The sequence below is a fragment of the Thunnus maccoyii genome, chromosome 16 (assembly GCF_910596095.1).
Source record: "Thunnus maccoyii chromosome 16, fThuMac1.1, whole genome shotgun sequence".
NCBI lineage: Eukaryota > Metazoa > Chordata > Actinopteri > Scombriformes > Scombridae > Thunnus > Thunnus maccoyii.
In genome coordinates, this window is record NC_056548.1 from 3,582,485 (window position 1) to 3,601,819 (window position 19,335).

The 19,335-nt window shown below is 39.8% G+C and overlaps 1 protein-coding gene across 5 annotated transcripts in view; it reads right to left on the bottom strand.

Annotated features, from left to right (window-relative positions):
• The window catches only part of esr2b (estrogen receptor 2b), a 41,553-nt gene that overhangs the window by 1,309 nt on the left and 20,909 nt on the right, over nt 1–19,335 (bottom strand). For 3 of the 5 annotated variants that reach the window (XM_042387828.1, XM_042387830.1, XM_042387829.1), the window contains 8 exons: nt 18,806–19,321; nt 17,038–17,234; nt 16,830–16,946; nt 12,512–12,862; nt 10,029–10,167; nt 5,042–5,175; nt 2,131–2,314; nt 402–743 (listed from right to left, as the gene is read on the bottom strand). In XM_042387828.1, the coding sequence (XP_042243762.1) occupies nt 402–743; nt 2,131–2,314; nt 5,042–5,175; nt 10,029–10,167; nt 12,512–12,862; nt 16,830–16,946; nt 17,038–17,234; nt 18,806–19,248 (1,907 nt within the window). In that variant the 5' untranslated portion in view covers nt 19,249–19,321. Of the gene's footprint in view, nt 1–217; nt 315–401; nt 744–2,130; nt 2,315–5,041; nt 5,176–10,028; nt 10,168–12,511; nt 12,863–16,829; nt 16,947–17,037; nt 17,235–18,805; nt 19,322–19,335 lie in introns of all 5 variants that reach the window. The other 2 variants (XM_042387831.1, XM_042387832.1) reach the window with 2 other exon arrangements.

Consider the following 19,335-nt stretch of genomic DNA (forward strand, 5'->3'; position numbering starts at 1 on the left):
TCCCTTCCTACCTTCCTTTTTCCCCCTTTTCTTGTTTGGTGTCCTTTTTCTTTACTTTTCCTTCTTTATTTCCTTCCTTTTTTCCTTCTTTCCTTGCAATTCTTCCTTCATACCTGCTTTATCCTTCCCCCTTTCCATCCTTTCTTTTTCTCTGTCTTTTCTCTCCTTCCATCTGTCCTTGTTTTTTCATTCTTTCTGTGCAATTCTTCCATCATACCTACTTCCTTCCTCCTTTTCTTCTTCCACTTTCTTGTTTTTACTTCTTTCCTCTCTCGCTTTCTTCACCTGATCTGAAAGCATGAAAATGTCCACAACTGCAGAAATTAGGTTTTCACCTCACTTCATTCTAATTACTTTTATTACAGTTAATCCATTTTACTCAAATAACTTCTTGAACTCACTCATTGCTCTCCAAAGCCATGTGAGCCACCACGAAACTCGGTGGAGGTGTGGACTGGAGGGCCGAAGCCTGCAGGTGTCTGTCCATGATCAGAGCTGGATCAGCTGGTCCGTGCGGAAGCACGGCGGCGTGGTCAGCGGTGGTCTGGTTTGCGCCGGGCTGCGGGTGGGGAGGGGGTTGGGGGTACTGGTGCTCCTCGGAGACGGTGTCAGAGCTCAGCGAGGACGCAGACGTGTGACTGCTGCTGCTGGACGTGTTGGCCTCCAGCATCTCCAGGAGGAGGTCGTACACCAGCACCACGTTCTTCCTCTTCATGGTGGACAGATGGTCCATGCCTTTGTTACTGCGGAGAGAGCAGAGCATTTTTGTCTGTTATTTAATACTAAATTTCAATTTTTTTAAATTTAAGTGTATTATTCTTGATTTAAACACCAATTTTAACGTGTCATTTCAATACCTTAAAACTGTTTTCTAGAAAATTCTTAAAAGACGGTTAAATAAGCTTTGTACATTCTCAGATTTTACCCCTTTTTTTTTTAAGAAAACAAGACTTTTGGAGTCAATAATACAGACTTTTTGTAGTGTAATGCTGTGTTTATGTAATATGGGTTTGATAGTAGAGATGGGAAAAGAAGGTTGTATGATAACTGAGTTGGTCAGAATTTAAAATACTGTGCATTGAAAAAAATTACATGTCCAATAAATTTGGGGCTTAATTACATCAAACGACAGACTTTGGCCGACGTGATGTGTTCATGCTCGCTCGGTTTTCAGGCACTTCTGTATTATAAAGTGCCAGGTCGTATCAGTTTCCACTGTGAGAATTACGACTCGGTTGTTGACATGAAAGCTATTTATTAGAGGGAAACTTGTAAATGTGATAACGCTGATATGATGCGAATGCAGCATAATATACAGCTTACCAAGTGTGCGAACTGATTATATAAGTGAGGCTAATGTGTCACACGCGTAGAACGTGAACATGAGTTGAACATGAGTTCTTTACAAGCTTTTAAACTACTATATATAAAGAGTTTGTACCTCATAATGCTAAATATTAAGAGAACAGTGCAGTGTCCCAATATTTGATTTAGCCCATTATCTCTGTATTGTGGATTCGAATGATCTTTTTCCTATTTTGTTTCTCATTAAGATACCCATCGACAAGCTCAGGGACTGTTTCAAGCTCCAGTCATTTAAGTTGAGTGTGAAACCAGCTGTGTACTTGGAATGAAACTGAATATGAGTCTAAATGTCAGGTTTGCAGAGAGCCAGTCCAAATGTTTTTGGGACTATAAACAGATTTTGACATCCTACCATTTTAATGATAAATAAATTAAATTTAAATCACTCCTCCTTTCTCTCTCAACCCAACCGGGTCAAGGCAGATGGCCGCCCACCTAGAGCCCAGTTCTGCTTGAGGTTTCTTCCCATTAAAGGGGAGTTCTTCCTCACTGCTGTCGCCAAGTGCTGCTCATGGAGGAAACATTGGGTCTCTGTAAATTAAAGAGTTCAGTCTAGACCTGCTCTATGTGAAAAGTGCCTTGAGATGACTTCTGTTGTTCCTGCATATGAGTGTACACATACAGTGCACGAGTTTGTCAAAAAAAGAGCAGAGAAATTTCCACTAGTTTTCACGTAAATGTCTACGAGTATGTGATGTTTTTTCAGTGGATTTCTCTGTATTCTGCTGCTGTTTCACAGTTTCCTGTCAACTCTCTGGTTGTTACCTGACATGGCGGATGTGGGAGAGCAGCATGGTGAGGTGTCCAAGGCGCAGAGTCTGCTGCTGGGTCGTCAGGCCCATTTTGGAAATCACCCACACAAGAGCATCAATCACCGAGTCCAGCAGACGCAGCATTTTGTTCCTGCTCTCCAGCTCCTCGGCTGTCTGCGGGGAGTTCGTACACAAATCTGAAAGAAACAGCACGGCGACGTTTCAACACATCACACATTTACCGTTTATTACATTATGGGTTGATTACTAATCTGCCAATCAATTATTGTACATCACCAGTTATGATGTCCACTAACGATACACCTGAAGTTCTTCTAAAATGCACTAAACATCATGTAAAACTATTATGTGCAACATTTTTTTAAGCATTTTGTGCAGAAATAAACAAGTTATCAATGCAATGAAATTCTTAGTTCACTATACTAGTCTTCCTGGTGTCGTCAATTACACCATTATTACTCTATATACTCTAAATATACTAGAAACTATGTTTAATAAAGGATTTAAAAAGTATTTGTAGCAAGTAGATAATATCTACTGAAAATGTCAACAAAATCCAGCCATACGTTTTTGAGATACCAGGTCATGGACCAAGGGAAGGATCAGAGGGAAATGAAGGTCAGGGGTCACCAAAAGGATTACCCAGCATCCTCTGGGGTTCATAGACCTTTTTTTTCCACAGCAGACATTTTGACATGTCAAAGCATGAAAAGCTCAGGTGGAAATAATAATAATAATATTAATGATGATGACTATATTCCATTTAGATGAGCCAGTTCCAACGTTTTGATCCTCACTGATATGGTTTACTGGAAAATGTTATTAATTACACCTTCCTGCTTTTACAAGTCAAAATGTCTTCCGTGAAAAGGGTCTATTGATATTCCAACAACATTTTATGGCAATGTAAGAAATATCTGTTGAAATGTCTTGCTGACAGACTGAGCAGTCCACCTGAATTGCTAATCTTTTGGTCCCACTGGTTGTCAAAAACCCATTTCAGTTGAAAATCCACTGTGCATACAAAGAGCTATGGTCCATTTAAAGTCGTATTTGTATTTGACTGTTTTCATTCATCTTAAAAAATACTGAAATTAGCAACTCTGTGTGTGTGCGTCTTTGAATTAAACAGTTACTGTAGGTAGAAGAGTCCCAGAGACAAACTTCCTCTTTTGACTAAATATTCTAAATACATGAGATTCACATGACAACTCCAATAGTAACCACATACTTGCTTGTCTTTATAAAGCACCTCAAAGACTTATGAAAACCAAAAGATTTTTATATAAAACACCAAAACCTAACCCAGGTTTCTCATATCTCAAGTAGAAGCTGAAGTTGTGACATTTACACAAGTCAATTTAAAACCATTTGCATGTTAAAGGTTGAGCTCCTGCTCCTCAAAAGACCCCAAAAGGCTTCATAATGAACGTGTGAGTCCAGATGAAACACTAGAGGACAGCAGAGAGGAGAAACAGTCCTCCCTCCACCGGGACAAAGGACAGACTGAGTAGTTGAGCCACAACGTTCCATCTGTCCACATTGATAAATCCTACATTTCCTCCCTGTTCTCTTGACTTTTCAGACTCTATTTCACTTCTTGCACAACTTGTACTTTTTTTTTTTTTCCACCCTCGTCGCAGAGGAGCAGAGTCAACAGAGAGAACAGAGGTCTGGCAGATGACTCTGTGTGTGTGTGTGTCTGTCTATTTGTTAGGGAGGAACTTTGTTAATCTCTGTGAGGACATGCAGAGAGGTCAGTAACCTCCATGAAACCTGTACAGTGGCTGCTGGTGCTGCTGGTGGTGGTGTTGGTGGTGGTGGGTGAGGACTGGGTGAGGACGTTTTGACCGCTGGATACACATGAAAAGGTTAAAAAAACAAAAGCCGCACGGCAATTAAGTCCATCTTCACAGGTCATTTCATCTCCAGCTTCCTTCAAACTAACTGAAAGTTCTGCCAGGGCAAATATTTGTAGGAGGATTAGCAACACTTTTAAAGATGTTGAGGATAAAAAACACATAAACAGGCTCATGTAGTGTAACCCTGGTGTACAATACTTTAAAAGCCTTTTATTGGAAAGTTCAACATTAGCAATTTCATAAACTTCATGAGTGAATTACCAAAAAAACCCTGAAAGCACTCAGCATACATCTCTGCCAAGGTTGTCAAAGTATTTATTTTAATCCCAAATATTCAAGAGTTTCTAATAATATTTGTGTGAAAATACACCTGGTGAAAAACATTCATGCTGCTTTATTGAAAATATCTAAATCTTTGGAATATTCAGGCTTTCTACAAAAATCAGTTATGCATAAGTCAAGCAAGCTAGAGACTGAATGAAGAGAAGAGAGCGGCGGCAGAGAGAAAGCCAGATCAGTACTAGAGCACAAATAAACGCAACCGCACCTCCGTACAACTCTGAGGCAGTGCACCGCAACACCTGACTAAACTTAAGGCTGAACAAATATTAGTGAAATTTGTTGAGTAGAATTTTCCAGATATCCTGCAAACTAACAGATTCACTAACAGACACATGGGACCAAAATACATAAAAGTGAAAATAAATATATTGCAATGATTTTGATTTTTGAGTAAATGTTATGGCTATCAGGTCAAAGAGCATTATTCTGAAATAATAAGTTTGTTTTTTGCTGTGGTCAGATCTGTTTTATTATGTGTGTCAGATACGTGTCAGCTGTCATTGACCCATTTAGTTTCAGATTATTGTTTCAGTAACCACAACAAAGCCGAGGGACAAACTGATCCCGGTTGTTCAAGAACCAAAAACACGCCGTGCTGTACTGACAGGACAGGATTTATTGCTCGCTGCAAAACCAACTCATCCGTCTCGAGAGGAAATGAAGTGAAGACTGCGGTTTGTCTGCATCAGTAAAACTCACTGGAGTTGAGGAGGATCATGGCCTTGAGACAGACGTACTCCTCCCTCTGCAGCTTCAGCTCGCGAAACCGAGAAGTGGCTGCCAGCAGCATGTCGAAAATCTCCACGATGCCCTCCACGCACTGTCCCTCATCCCTGCAGAGAGACAGAAACGTAGAAAAAGGTTCAAATAGAATAGGGAAGAGGAAAGTGGAATTAAAAAGAGAACACAAGAGAGGTAAGAGAAAGGTGGAAAGACAGAGAAGTAGAAAGAGAAGAACAGGGGGAAAACAAAGGGTAAGAATAATAAAGAAAAAAACAAGTGGGACAAAGATGGAAAGACAGAAGAGGCAGAAGGCAACAGAATAAAGAAAAACATGGATAAAAAGTGAAAAATGATAGACAGATGGAAAGAGACAGGTAAGGAATGAGAGAGAGATAGAAAGGTAAAGGTATTGAATAGGGCAGGGTTCACACTACTTTATATACAGTTAGCTAGTTTAGTCCAGTGGTTCCCAACCTAGGGGTCGGGCCCCTCCAAAGGGTCAGCAGATAAATCTGAGGGGTCGTGAGATGATTAATGGGAGAGGAAAGAAGAAAAAACAAAGTTCTGATACACAAATCTGTTTTCAGTTTTTGGACTTTTTCTCTAATCTTTGATTTTTGCTGAAATATTGGATCATTTAAACATTTATTGAAATGAAAGCATGTTAGAAGTTTAGAGGGAAAAATCACTATTTGGTGGAGCTGTTAACAACTCATAGACATGTGAAATGTGACCCCGACTACACACTGCTTTTTGTAAGACGTCAAAAGACAAAAAGGTTGGAAACCACTGGTTTCATCTTTAACAATGTGTTGTATTTTAAAAGCTTGTTATATTATCCATTGTGTCAAATCTTCATCTGAAAAGTAACTAAAGCTGTCAAATAAATGTAGTGGAGTAGAAAGTACAATATTTCCCTCTGAAATGTAGTAGAGTGGAAGTATAAAGTAGCATCACATGGAAACACTCAAGTAAAGTACAAGTACCTCAAAATTGTACTTGAGTAAATGTACTTTCCACCACTGGGTAATGTTCACTTTAAGCTACAGTCTATCAGAAAATAAATGCTACAGCTTTTAAAATACCCAAGCGAAGTTTGCTAGTTTTGTTGAGCAGCTGAATATATTGAAGGGATTAACCCTGAATCTATAAAGCCGTCTCTCTGTGCTCCCTGACCTCAGTCTGGAGGCCAGAGCAGCAGTCTGTCACACAAGCATTTATTAAAATAATGTCAAAGATGCCACTGCTGCCGCCACAGCATACTATCAAACAAGACTATTATCATTATTACATTATATTGCTGTATTGTTATTATTATCATTATTATTATTATAATAATTATTGACGCTCTCACTTTCTCTTTCCCCCCCTCCTCTCTCTCTCTTCTTTTCTCACTTTCATTCACTCACCCCCCCTTCCCCTTTCCCACAATCAATCCATATTGCTTAGTTGCTTTCTACATTTACTACTTTTTTCATTGTAATATGATGTTGTCATTGCTGTTGTTTGTCATTATTTTTGTTTGTCTATCTGCTTGATTTGTCTTTTTTTTTTGTTTTTTTTTTTGTTTTGTTTTGTTTTGTTTTGTTTTTGTTTGTTTTGTTTCCACTATGTCTTGTCAACAGTATCACCAATAAAATAAAATAAAAAAAAATAATGTCAAAGATCCGGCTAATAATGAGATAACAGAAGTCATAAAAGTGTTATTCAAATATATAGTATACGTTAAACGGAGCCATATTTTACTGATATTTCTGGTTTTGGCAAAAAGTTATTTTTTAGTACAAATAACTAATAAGAGCTCCACTGTGAGGACGGAGAATCTTGTTTACAAGTGTATTTAATATCTTTTGATCAATTGTTACTGAGATAAACGTGACATTTAATTGTGATATTGATCTTAGGTGATGTCACCCGACACCAGTATTGAACCTCAACCAACCAACCAATCAAATGTGTGCAGTGAATGCTTCTTCTACATAATCTTTGTTTTTTTTCCTTAATGAAACATCAGTGAATAAATAACAGTCTGTTTTTTTATACTTATTTTAATCACTTTAAGTTCATGTACAGCTGTTTTAACAATACTCAGCTCTACTTTCTACAACTTCTTGGCCGGCAGCTTGAGTATTTTACTTTTTTTTTTTAAACATTGCAGCTCAGTAGATCACACAAAGAGCAGAAGCAACTTGGTGCTGCTGTTATTTCGATTATAACTGCAGAAAATGTAAAATAAACTCTGAGGATGTGGAGCCAATGTGATGTAAATTTATGCGGTGAACCGGAGACGGGAGGGGGGGAGAGGGGGGGGGGGATTTATCAAATTCTTCACATTTGTTCCCACAACAATATATTAAGTGTTGATTGGTTACTTACAAAAACATGAACTATGAGCCTGTTATGTTCTAAAAACTTTGCACCTTCAACTTGACAAAATTTCGTTATTCGAGTTACCGAAACGGCTCCCGACTGGGTAATTCACACCGCCGCGACTTTTTTAATAAAACACTTGAAAATCCGCTTTATCTGTCTGAACTGGCTTTAAAAGAAAGGAGCGAGTAAAGAACCACAGGGGTAATAACGTGAAAATGTGACGGTGAAAGAAGCGGGTGACAGTGTGTGTGACTGAGAAAGAAGAGAGATTAAAAAGAGTCGATTAGACAGAGAAAATTAGAAAGTGACTCTTTGTTTTCTGGCTTTGTTCGGGCCTCTTGTTGAGTAAGTAGATGGATTTGCATCCAGGATGTTTTCCTCAGCTGTCCCCAAGGAGAAAAAAAGGTTACCTCAGGCTAACAGAGACCACTCAACAGAGAAAAGTAAGGCTGTGTTATGAGAACACATCAAGGTTAACTTAAAGCCTATAGTGATAGTTTCCGTGGTAGTGGAGGAAAGAAAGGTCAAACACTAAACTCAATCCACCAGTCCAGTGGATTTAGTGGAAGACTTTCTCTTTTCTGTTTCTATATTCCTGCATTTATTAGTATTATCTCTCCATTTTTACACCATGTGTTTTAATCCACCATTGAAAATAGTCCCAACAAACACACCATTTCCTCCTCTTTGATTAACGTTTGCTGGAAACTACAGTCACCATCTATTTTAAATTAAACTGTGTATATTATATACACAATCTAATGCAACAGCTCTGCCATACAATCTACTTTTACGAAGCTTATACATGTTCAGCTTTTGCTGACATTGTCAGAAAGGTGATAATTCTACTTTATGTTTATTATTGAAAAGTGTTCCTATTATTTTGTCCCCCCTCATGTATGTTAATGGAGTGGAAATATGTCGACACGCCTCCCTGATGGCTCATTTTGGAATAAAGAAGTCTCAAGACATGCGTGTGCAACCCTTTTCTGGTTAATTACTGGCCGACAGAGAAAATGCAACCACATATAAATATATATATAAATATATTTAAAGTTTCCCAAAGCTTTGAGACATGTAATTGGGTTTATAGATGTTGGATTTGGTCATTTATGCTGCTGCTGCTGCACATTAGAGACAATAATCTGCACCACAAACACCTGATAATCTATTCATTACCTTCAAATGCTTTATTAAGATTACACTCGTAGCTTTAATCCGGTTCATCAGGCTGGTAGAGCCGCAGCCTAATTACAGCGTGTTTACCGTGAATTTAAAAAAAAAGGTGAACACAGTGCCAGAAAACAGCCTGGAACTGTCGCCTGGACAAAGTTGAAGGTCAACGCAGAAGGGAACACTGAGTGATAAAAAGATTTTTGGCAAGAAAACCAGTCGGCGGTCCAGAAGAATCAGTGATATATCTGCGGCAAACTGCTGCTGATATCTTTACGGTTTCAAGGTCTGAGTGAACTCCCCCGTTTATTGTGTGATGTCGACTCGTCGTGGCAGTGTAATGACGTGGGGAAGATTACGCCGTAACCATGTGGCAGCTGCACACGAGACTCACTTTCAGAACGTGAGCGGTTCACCTTTATTCATTGTTTTAGTAGAATCAAGGACCATAAATAATTCAGAGCAGCTGCAGCCTTTATTTAACATGAGAACCAGGCTTTTATGTGGGACGGATTGTTATTTATCTTCTTCTTCAGTGGTTTAATAAGTAGTCAGATCTTTTACTTAAGTGTGTGTGTGCACGTAAATGTGCATATGCGTGATTTAGCATTAGAACATATGCATCTATATACTTTATTACCTTGTTTTTTAATACTTTATTATCATTATATTAGTATATTACTGCATATATATTTTTAATAGTTCATTTTATTGCCTTTACTTTTACATGTGGTTGATCCTTAACAATGTATCATATCTTACAAGCTGATCACGTGTTTTGGATTATAGTAATAAGAATAAGAGCGATAAGAGTTATTAGTAACAATAGCCAACTGTAGTGGAGTAACAAGTACAATATTTCTCCCTGACATGCAGCATTAAGTAGCATAAAATAGAAATTGTCACGTTAAATACAAAATTACACCAGATAGGTTAACATGCAACACATCATGTTTGGACTGCAGATTAAAAATATTTTTTAAAAAAACACTTGAATGGACACAAACACACTGAACAAAACAGGTTTCAGCCAACAAAAGCGAACAAGCTTTAACATGTGGGAGTTCCAGACAAGAAAAAGACTTTGCCAAGGGCACGTCTGTAAAAAACATATTAATGATGATTCATGATATTAAACCTGCACACTGGCCCGTTTTCAAGGCTTCTTAAGATCAGATCCAAGAATTATCCGTCATATTTGGAAGTATATTAAATATCTGAACTATCCATGTGTAATATATATTGAAGACAGTGGTGGATTTTATTACTGAGTCTTCTGTCTCAGCTTCCTCCTCCTCACAACACAGCAATACATCAGATTATTAATAGTCTTATAAAGACATAAAATTCGTGGTGAGTTGGATACGACATGCTCACCGAGGATGAATAACGCCGTTTCTGTCTGTTGCTTCCTCACCTGTTGAGTTTGAAGTCTGGAGAGAAGATGAGTTTTCCAGGATGATCCACTGACCTCCAGATCAGACCCAGCATCAGGACCTCCAGCCAGCAGCACTTCAGCAGGTGGATCTGGTCTGCTAGATTCAGCTCTACAAAGCCTGAAGACGCAACAACACACAGAGGGGAAGGGGGGGGGGGGGGGATAATTAAGCTTTAGATCTGTCTGGAATGAACATGCCTCTTCCATCCTTACACCGCCAAGACGCAGCAACGTTTAGTTAGCAGCTGGAACATATTTACTGTTTACACACTGTGAAATCCAGGAATCCAGACACTGAGCAGTGAAGGTTGATCATATAGGTGATGATTAATTCTCATGTACAGTGCATGCAAAACAGGCAGGATGCTGCAGTAGAGCCTCTGTTAGTGCGCTGCGTTTGCAATATCTTCTCTTTGTAGTGAAACTTAATGAAGAAACAGAAACAGTACTGGGGAGGTGAACTTCATCTGGAGAACCGATTCTCGCTTAATAGGTGTTTCAAAAGGTGGTCAAGTTACATCCCCCTTCTGAAACTAGAGTCCCCATACAAAATTCACTCTCTGAAAGTGGCTGTTAACCTCTTTTCTCCACCAATGCTTGCATCAAAGCTATCAATACAACCTTCTGAACACACCAAGAATACAGGGAGGCGACGCAACTTCAGCATACGAGTCAACATAAAGAGGAAAAACATTAACGAACAAGCTCATAACGGCTCGTGTCTTGCCTACAAACTGTATGAGTCCTTGCACAGGGATGATTTAACCAGCTTTAATGGTAGTATCCACCATTAACACAAGAAGTGCATTTGTAGATAACATCAGCAATTAAACTCGGTCATGTGGAAACCACCGTCAGTCTAATGAAAGATCCTTTAAATTGAAAGTCTTCTCATGGTTCACTGTCTCAATGTCTCAAAATGGAAATTCATATATGGTTTAATTCTCATCTGACTACCTGAAAAAAAGCACACAAGATTACTTCACAAAATGTCAGAGTAATAAGTAATACATACTGTAGAACACAAAGATATGAAACTGATATAAATCTTCTCTTCTAACTCTTGTAAGATGTCAGAGGATGTCATGAAACTGCGCTGGGTTAATGATCTACAACCATGCGGTGCTCCCTCTGCTACCTCTGTATCCTTAAAGGTTCATCAAGTCCAATGACATCATTGAACAGCACTTTCCTCACCTGTCACGCTGTCTTAGCAGACAATGCAATACTCATTTTCACTTGTCTAAGTAAAAAAAAAAAAAAAAAAAAGGGTCTTTATTCAAAAAAACTGAGTCTTTGTGATCCCTTCACATTATCATCTCTCTCCTGGGAAGTTACCTGCTGACCTGAACACTGGCTGAGGAGAGGAAGAGGAGAAAGAGAGGAAGGATAAGTACGGAAGAAAAAAAAAGAAATTCACTGCAGCCTAGAATTTTAGACATTTATAATTAGTGATTATACTCTATGGATCAGTGTAAATCTGTCTGGTTTGTTTACGCTACATCTCAAACACTGACATGACTGACGGGTGGATGATGTGTTTACTGCAGCCTCAGGTTTGTTTTTACTGTAACTCTCAGTCTTGTTTCCACGTCTTCAGTGAGCCGGACTTCTACACGTTGTTGACGGTGACAAAGCATGTGAAGCATGTTGACACGCACGTTGACATCTGACACTTTTAATTGTTTAAAATGTATTTAGTCTCTGTCTTGTATTTTTTTTAAATCATCTCAGTAGCAACATACCGACACAATATGAAAACAGAATGTACTGAATTAAATACTAATTTATTGTAGTAATATTAGCCTACTGTTAGCATTAAACATAAGTATTTTGATATGAAAACCATCATTTTTGCTCAACAAAGTATTCTATATTAGACAGAAATGTCTCCCAAACTGCTGGAAAAACTGATTTTTGTTCATGAATAGAGGTTTGAGTTTGGACACAAAGCAGAGCCGCACGCTTTGTCAAGTTTGAGAAAAGAAGGTTCGTGTTGAACCTTCAGAACATTTAAAAAGAAAGTACAAAAACATTTCCAAACTGAGTTTTATAATTCCTGAGATTCAAAAGTCAGCTGAACAAAGACAAACTTTGTAACAAGGAGAAAAAGTATTAGAACACAAAATAAGAAGATTTAAAATATCATAAAAGTGTAAAACTTTAGATTTGAACTGGTAGATTTTTTAATGCTTGTACATTTATTATTTTTCAAAGTTCAAACTTTAATGTTAACCTCACTTAAAAATGTTTCAAGCAACCGTTTATTATTTAACTCCATATAAAAATTAATAATACATTTTGGCACTGATCTGTTTCCTTAATGAGCATCGCAAACCTCAAAGTGTACGCTGCGTTCAAGAGAAGAAAAACATCACTTTTTAAAATTCTGCAGAGAAAGACTCGACATCAGAAGCTAAAGATGAGAAGACTGATCATACGGCCCTGCAGATGTATTTTACCTGGAATCTTTTTGGCCCAGCTGATCATGAAGACCAGCTCCTTGTCAGCCAGGCTGGTGAGGGACATCATCATGGTGGCTTCGGTGAAGGGCTTCTTCAGATCCTCCATGAGGTAAATCTCCGGAGGCTCGGCGTCCATGATGCGGGAGATGAACTCCTCGGGGCTCATGGCCGAGTTGCGCATTTGGTTCGACCGAAGGAGCGGAGCGAGGGGAACCTCCAGGTGGAGATGCCGCTGGGCCCGAGCACCGAGCCCCACCCTGACCATACCCTTGCCTGTGGGATCCCGGGAGTGAAATCCACCGCGGCGGTGCCGGGTTCCTCGGTAGCTGCAGCGTTCACGCCTCACACCTGGTGAACGAAGACAGCGAGACGAAGAGCACAAATATTAGCTACTAGCAGTTTTAAAACAAGAATATAAACCTAAATCCAGACTTTCAGCTTTCCTAAAAACTTAGATGCACTGGAGACGTCCTGACTATTAGCAACAGGATCTACACACGCCTGAGCAGGTTTTCTGGAAGCTGTTTGGCTGCGTTAAGCAGAGCAAAGTAGACACAAAGCTCATCATCACTATGTCTAACACTGTTTTTCTTATTCTCAAGTGGAACAGCCTGATTCTCAGCATCGCTGTAGTGCTACAAACCAAGGTCAGGCCACATTCACACAGTAATCCATTTTAAACAGACTTTCAAAGAGCATATAAAGACCGATACATACAGTGAATGGTTTGTATTGAAACGTGTCAATACGGAGATCTTAAAGGTCAACAGCTGATGATTACAACAAGTGGAATCAAAATACAAGGAACAAAGTAACTTGCAGGTTTTCTGGATTGCACTCTCAAAGTCTACACATCAGCACACTTTACTTTTAATGCTTTAAATAGTTTTATTAGTTGTCTCTTGAATTGTTTTTTTTTTAATATACAAACCCAGAATCCTTGATGAGTGGAGACTGTGATGCTGTAGGATAATGAACCCAGGAATATAAGAGGAAAAGTTTAATTCTTTCAAAAACATGATTCCTTCGGCCCAACAGTCTCTGTAAGTGCGGGAACACACACACACGTGTACACGGACCCAATAACCTCTGACCTAAAGGCATAATGATATCAAGGAAACATTGGACAGGACTAAAAACCCACCATTTCACATTTGGTTATGCTGCAGCCTTATGTTTATTATTTATTAAAACGGGAAAACTGAAATATCATACATATTCAGACCCTTTGCTATGACACTAGAAATTTAGCTCAGGTGCACATGTGGGACCCCAGGGACTCGGGGACTGGTCAGGGTTGAGGGAAAGCTGAACGGAGCAAAGTACAGAGATATCTTTAATGAAAACCTGGTCCAGAGCCTCAGACTGGGCCAAAGGTTCACCTTCACACAGCCAAGACAACGCAGGAGAGGCTGAGGGACAAGTCTGTGAATGTCCTTGAGTGGTCCACCCAGAACCCTGACTTGAACCCAATCAAACATCTCTGGAGAGACCTGAAAACGTTCCACCGACGGTCCCCGTCCAATCTGACAGAGCTTGAGAGGATCTGCAGAGACGAATGGCAGAAAATCCCCAAATCCAGATGTGCAAAGCTTGTCGCGTCAAACCCCAAGAAGACTCGAGGCTGCGATAGCTGCTGAGTAAAGGGTCTGAATACTGTCGTCAACGTGATGTTTCAGTTTGTCATTTTTAATAAATGTGCAAAAATTTCTAAAACTCTGTTTTCACTTTGTCATTATGAAGTATTTAGTGTAGATAGAATGATGAGGGAAAAAATGGATTTAAACAATTTTAGCATAAGATTGCAACATAATAAATTGTGAAAAAGTGAAGGGGTCTGAAAACTTTCTGAATGCACTGTATGTGTGTGTATGTATATATATATATATATATATATATATATATATACACATATACATACACACACACACACACACACACACACACACACACACACACACATATGATTAGTGTTTCCCATTCATCTCTTCTCCTTGGTAGTTAAATATCTTGATTTATAGCCAAGTCGTTGTATTTGTATTTTGTCCTTTATATCAGAGATGGAGGTTCATGACTTTCAGATATAAGACTGATTAATTTGATTTAATTATTTTTCCTCCTAATTAATGAATTTATTTATGAATCAATGGAGGTGGTGCCCCTATGATTTTACAAGTGCACAATATTAATTTCAAGTGTAGAGTTTATTCCTAAAAGGAGCAAACAAGTTAAACTCTTCTGTCTTCTATTTGTCAGCAGTCGTCGTCCACCTGCCTGGTTGACATTAGTTTTTGGGAGGTTCTCAGGTAGAAATGTGTGTAACTGGGTGACTCTCAAGTATTAACATTGCTGGAGGAGAGTCTGGCTTCCAGTTGAAGAAATTATATCTCAGAAGTGAAATCTCTGCAGTACATGTCTTAGATTTATGTACTAAAATACCTCTAAACAGTGTCCTGTCACTGTCCAGCAGCTAAAATCCAGATGGGAGAAACTTTGAGAAACATACAAAACACATTCCCCCCTCAAAATAAGTAAATAAATAGATAAAATAGGTAAAATAAAATAAAAAATATAGCAAGGAAGGACTGTACTGATAATGACTTCAGTGTGATCAATAACACTGAAATAGTAGCATTGAAGTTCACAATGTAAAATAGAGACAGAAAAAAGAGGAAATTAGATTCAAGTGAGACTATCCTAATTTGCAGGATATTTAACCGATACCATCATCCCATAATCACATTTGCACTAAAAGGTTCATGTAGCTTTAGCTCCTCTTCTACATCTCTCAGAAAAGGTCGCCAGATCTTACAGGATTTGCCGGATGAACCTCGCAGTGTGTGCTTAATTTTTTTCTAACCTCATATAATATAAGACATTCCTGATCCGCCGCGTATGAGATGGAGGGAATTTGCGTCTTTCCATTTGAGTGGGATTAGACAACAAGCAAGCAGAACGATGAGAAGTCACACTGGAGCTCGTTCAAAGAGAAGACAACAGAGGAAACTCCAAAAAAAGAGCTATAAAGCTATAAAAGTGTCTTAAACACAGAAGTCTAGTAAATTGCTAGCTCGGAGCAGTTCCAACATGTACGATCATTTTACCACAGTTACACGCTGGATCTCTGTCCAATGTGTCCGATGTAGTATTTTACACTGTAGTAACACGTGTCCTGCACAGATGGAGGAGGTGCGGACTCATTTTAGCATCACAAGTTTTATCTGCCGTGTCCCCACCCAGGTCTTTAAATGATTGACCTGGTGCTAATAGGAAGTCAATATCAGAATTTGGGGAAAGTTCTGTAAATTGAGGGCACTGTGTGCATGCAGAGTTTAGTACACAATGGTTGAAACGAGGCATTACTCTTCTAATGTAGAAATGCATTATCCCACAGAGAGAGAGAGGCCAAACATATGACTCTTATATTAATGTACTGGTGATTTAAAGCTTGTGTGTGTAGAATTTGAAAATGTATGTCTTTGGTCATTTTAGAGGTAATATTCAAAAATATACAACACTAGGCCACTGGATTGTCAGATTTTCTGATTTTTCTGCAAAAAAATACAGATTCCATCAAAGTAACTTGAAAGATGCTATAATCACAAAAAATGATTCTGATCCTGTGTCGTTTTCTCAAAGTTCAAACTCCATAATGAGCTCAGAGGTAACACTTTTGTGCTGCTGTTGTGAAAGAAAATTGAATAGAAGGTTATCATTTTATAAATCTTTATGCATATATATATGTTACAAATGTTTCCAACTAAAGAGTCAATGTTTGTTATCAACTGAACATGATGTAATGTCGTTGTCATTATGGGGATACGTGTTGGTGAAGAAATCCTACTCCTAGGCTCGTTGAACTCTTGAACTTGTTTCTATCTGAGGATTGCTCGCTGACCGCTGGGGTTAGCTAGAGATATCTTTGTCTTAAGCCTACTGTTAGAGACCATACTTGTTTGTAAGAAGGTGTAACGGTTTGTGGAAGTGTCCATTTAGGGACCAGACTGTTTTTATCTTTGCTTCTGGAGAGGTATAAAGCTAGCTCTAGTTTGGGTTCACAATCTTTAGAGAAAGGGCCAGCTGAACAACATGCTTTCTCTCCAAAAATACAAGATGATTGTATTTTTGTTTGTGTTTGGACATTCCTATAATTGTTACTGATGGTGTGATGGATTGTCTACAACTGCTTCAACAAGTAACAATGTTTCATGCTTTCTTTATGTCTTTATATGAATCTTTCTGAAGAAAATTTCCACAACACTGTAACATGACAAAATGTTAAAGACCCTAATTATTAGGTGTCTTGAGTACCTACCACACTTCATCATTCCCACTTCATAGCATTTGCGTAGGCGACAGGCCTGGCAGCTTTTACGCCGGTTCTTGTCAATAGTGCACTGGTTCGTGGCGGGGCAGATGTAGTCATTGTGTCCTAAAAAAGAAAGGGAAGACATAGGATTATTTTTGACAGATGAAGTCAAGGAAGAAATGGTGAATATATATATAGTCTAAAAAGTTCACACCTTGGATACTCCTCTTGAAAAAAGCCTTGCATCCCTCGCAGGACCACACGCCGTAGTGGTACCCGGAGGCGTAGTCGTGGCACACGGCGCAGAAGTGCATGTCGGCTTTCCCTACCACGGATGAACACGAGGAGTTCACGACTTCCATTCCTTCCTCTGATCTCTTCCCCATCAGCTTGTTACAGCTGACGATGGAACTGCAAGAAGCAAAGCAAACTCTGTGAAAGGGACAACTTGACATTTGGAATTTTAGCCCGTCATTCACCTGTCATCAGTCTTGCAAGCAGGTACTCTGCTGCTGAAAATGTCTCCACAACCGCATTTCAGTCAACTGGAGAATTGCATTAGAAAACTGACAGCGCTATATAGGATGTCTTCAACTGCAGATGCTATTATGACTATCAACTGGACATCTCGTAGCACAGATAATCAGTAAATATACAGAACCAGATATACATTAAATCAAGTGTGCTGTGAGAGTGGATCAATACACTAGTTGCAAATGTTTGATTAAGTTTTCTTCCAAATTGGGGTTTCTGTGATGCATGTAGGGATGCATGATATTATGGGCATGTCATCGGCCGATATCAGCTCTAAAATGAAATATTGGCATCGGCCCGCAATGAACATTTTCTGCCGATTATGAGAGGCCGATTTGTTGCCTTCTCCTCCCCCACCTGACTGTGCTTCCCTCCATGAACTGTTTCACCCTGACGGTCCCGGTGTTTCCTCCGCAGGCTCCACTTCACTCAAGCTGCCCGTCAGACCAGCTGCTTCTTCCCACTTTAACCTGCGGAGCGTTAGCAGCAGCATAACCGGAGGCTAGCCAGCTAGCCTCTCAGCTAACATTAGCCCCGGCTCTCCGTGTGGATCCAACCGGAGCACCGAGCCCCGGTTTGTTATTCGGGTCTGACTGGCAGCTGAGTGAAGTGCAGCCTGCGGAGGAAACACCGGGACCGTCGGGGTGAGACAGTCCGCGGAGGAGCTGCTATGATCGGCTGCACAGATAGGAAACACCTCGGCTGACAGGATGTAAAAAAAAAATCTTCTTCTTTTTGGTTTATAACGGCGGTTGGCAACCAGCGTATTAGGTGCATTACCGCCACCTTCTGCTCCGGAGTGTGGACCAGAGATTAAATCCTGCACTTTAATCCTGTCTGTCTAATAAACTCAAAGAAAACTCTACTGCTCCTCCCACTTGGCAGGTTCATTAAAGTTTTAATGCTGAGCTCCTGAACTCCAGTCTTCCAAAGATCTTCCTTCATATATTGTCTTTCTTGATCATACTTAGTACAATCTATGCTTGCATGCATAATAGTCTCCTCAGCCAGCTGGAAAAAAATATGTGCATATATCGGTATCGGCAATCGACAACAATGAGTTGGAAATATCAGCATATTGGATATCAGCAAAAAATCCAATATCGTGCATCCCTAGATGCATGAAACCCCAATCTTTAGTTCTGCTGTCAATCACCATATCATATCATAATATACCAATACTTCAAAAGTGCAGAGTATACACTGTTTTCTACACGACTCTTCTGAAATTTTTCCCTTTTAAACAAGCTAGTAAAATGTTTTTACTTTCAAAAAAATGTATTACTTATTCCTTTCATTTATGTTGAGACAAAAACACATGATATAAACAAACGAGAACGATGAAAATTGAAAAAATTATTACTTATAACTCCTTTTTATTATATATATCTTCATTTTGTGAGAGTTACTATACAGCTCCATCCATAATTCAGTGTCAGTAAACCTACCTGCTGGTGTTGATGCTGGGGGTTTTGGGCTCCAGCCAGGCTGCGTGCGTGTTGGGTTCGTTGTAGACGAGAGGCTGAGGACAGCGGAGGGTGAGCGAGGGCACGTTGGGGTGGTTTTGGGACGGCCACAAGGGGCTGAGGGATTGGCACAGAGATGACGGACTGTCAGTGATGGGCGGTCGGGCATAGCTCAGCACTGACGGGCTGTAGAAGGTCAGAGGTCCGTGTCCGTGGTTGTACTCGTGGCTATTGTCGGTGTACGGAGAGGGAATGCAGACGGCGTGGTTGTCCATGCCCATAGGAGGGCTGTACATGCCGGGCAGGAGTCCCGGGGAGTTCAGCCTCTCTGAGGCTTTGCTGGAGTCCACCTCCTGGAGCTGAAGCAGGGGCAGTGGGTCGGCATCCAGCCCGGGAGAGGAAGCCATCATGAGGCAATCTACCATATGATGGTGACACCGATGATGAATGTGATGATCCAGCTGATCCCTCTATTGCATAATCTACTGGAAACAAGTCCTGTGGCAGAGGAG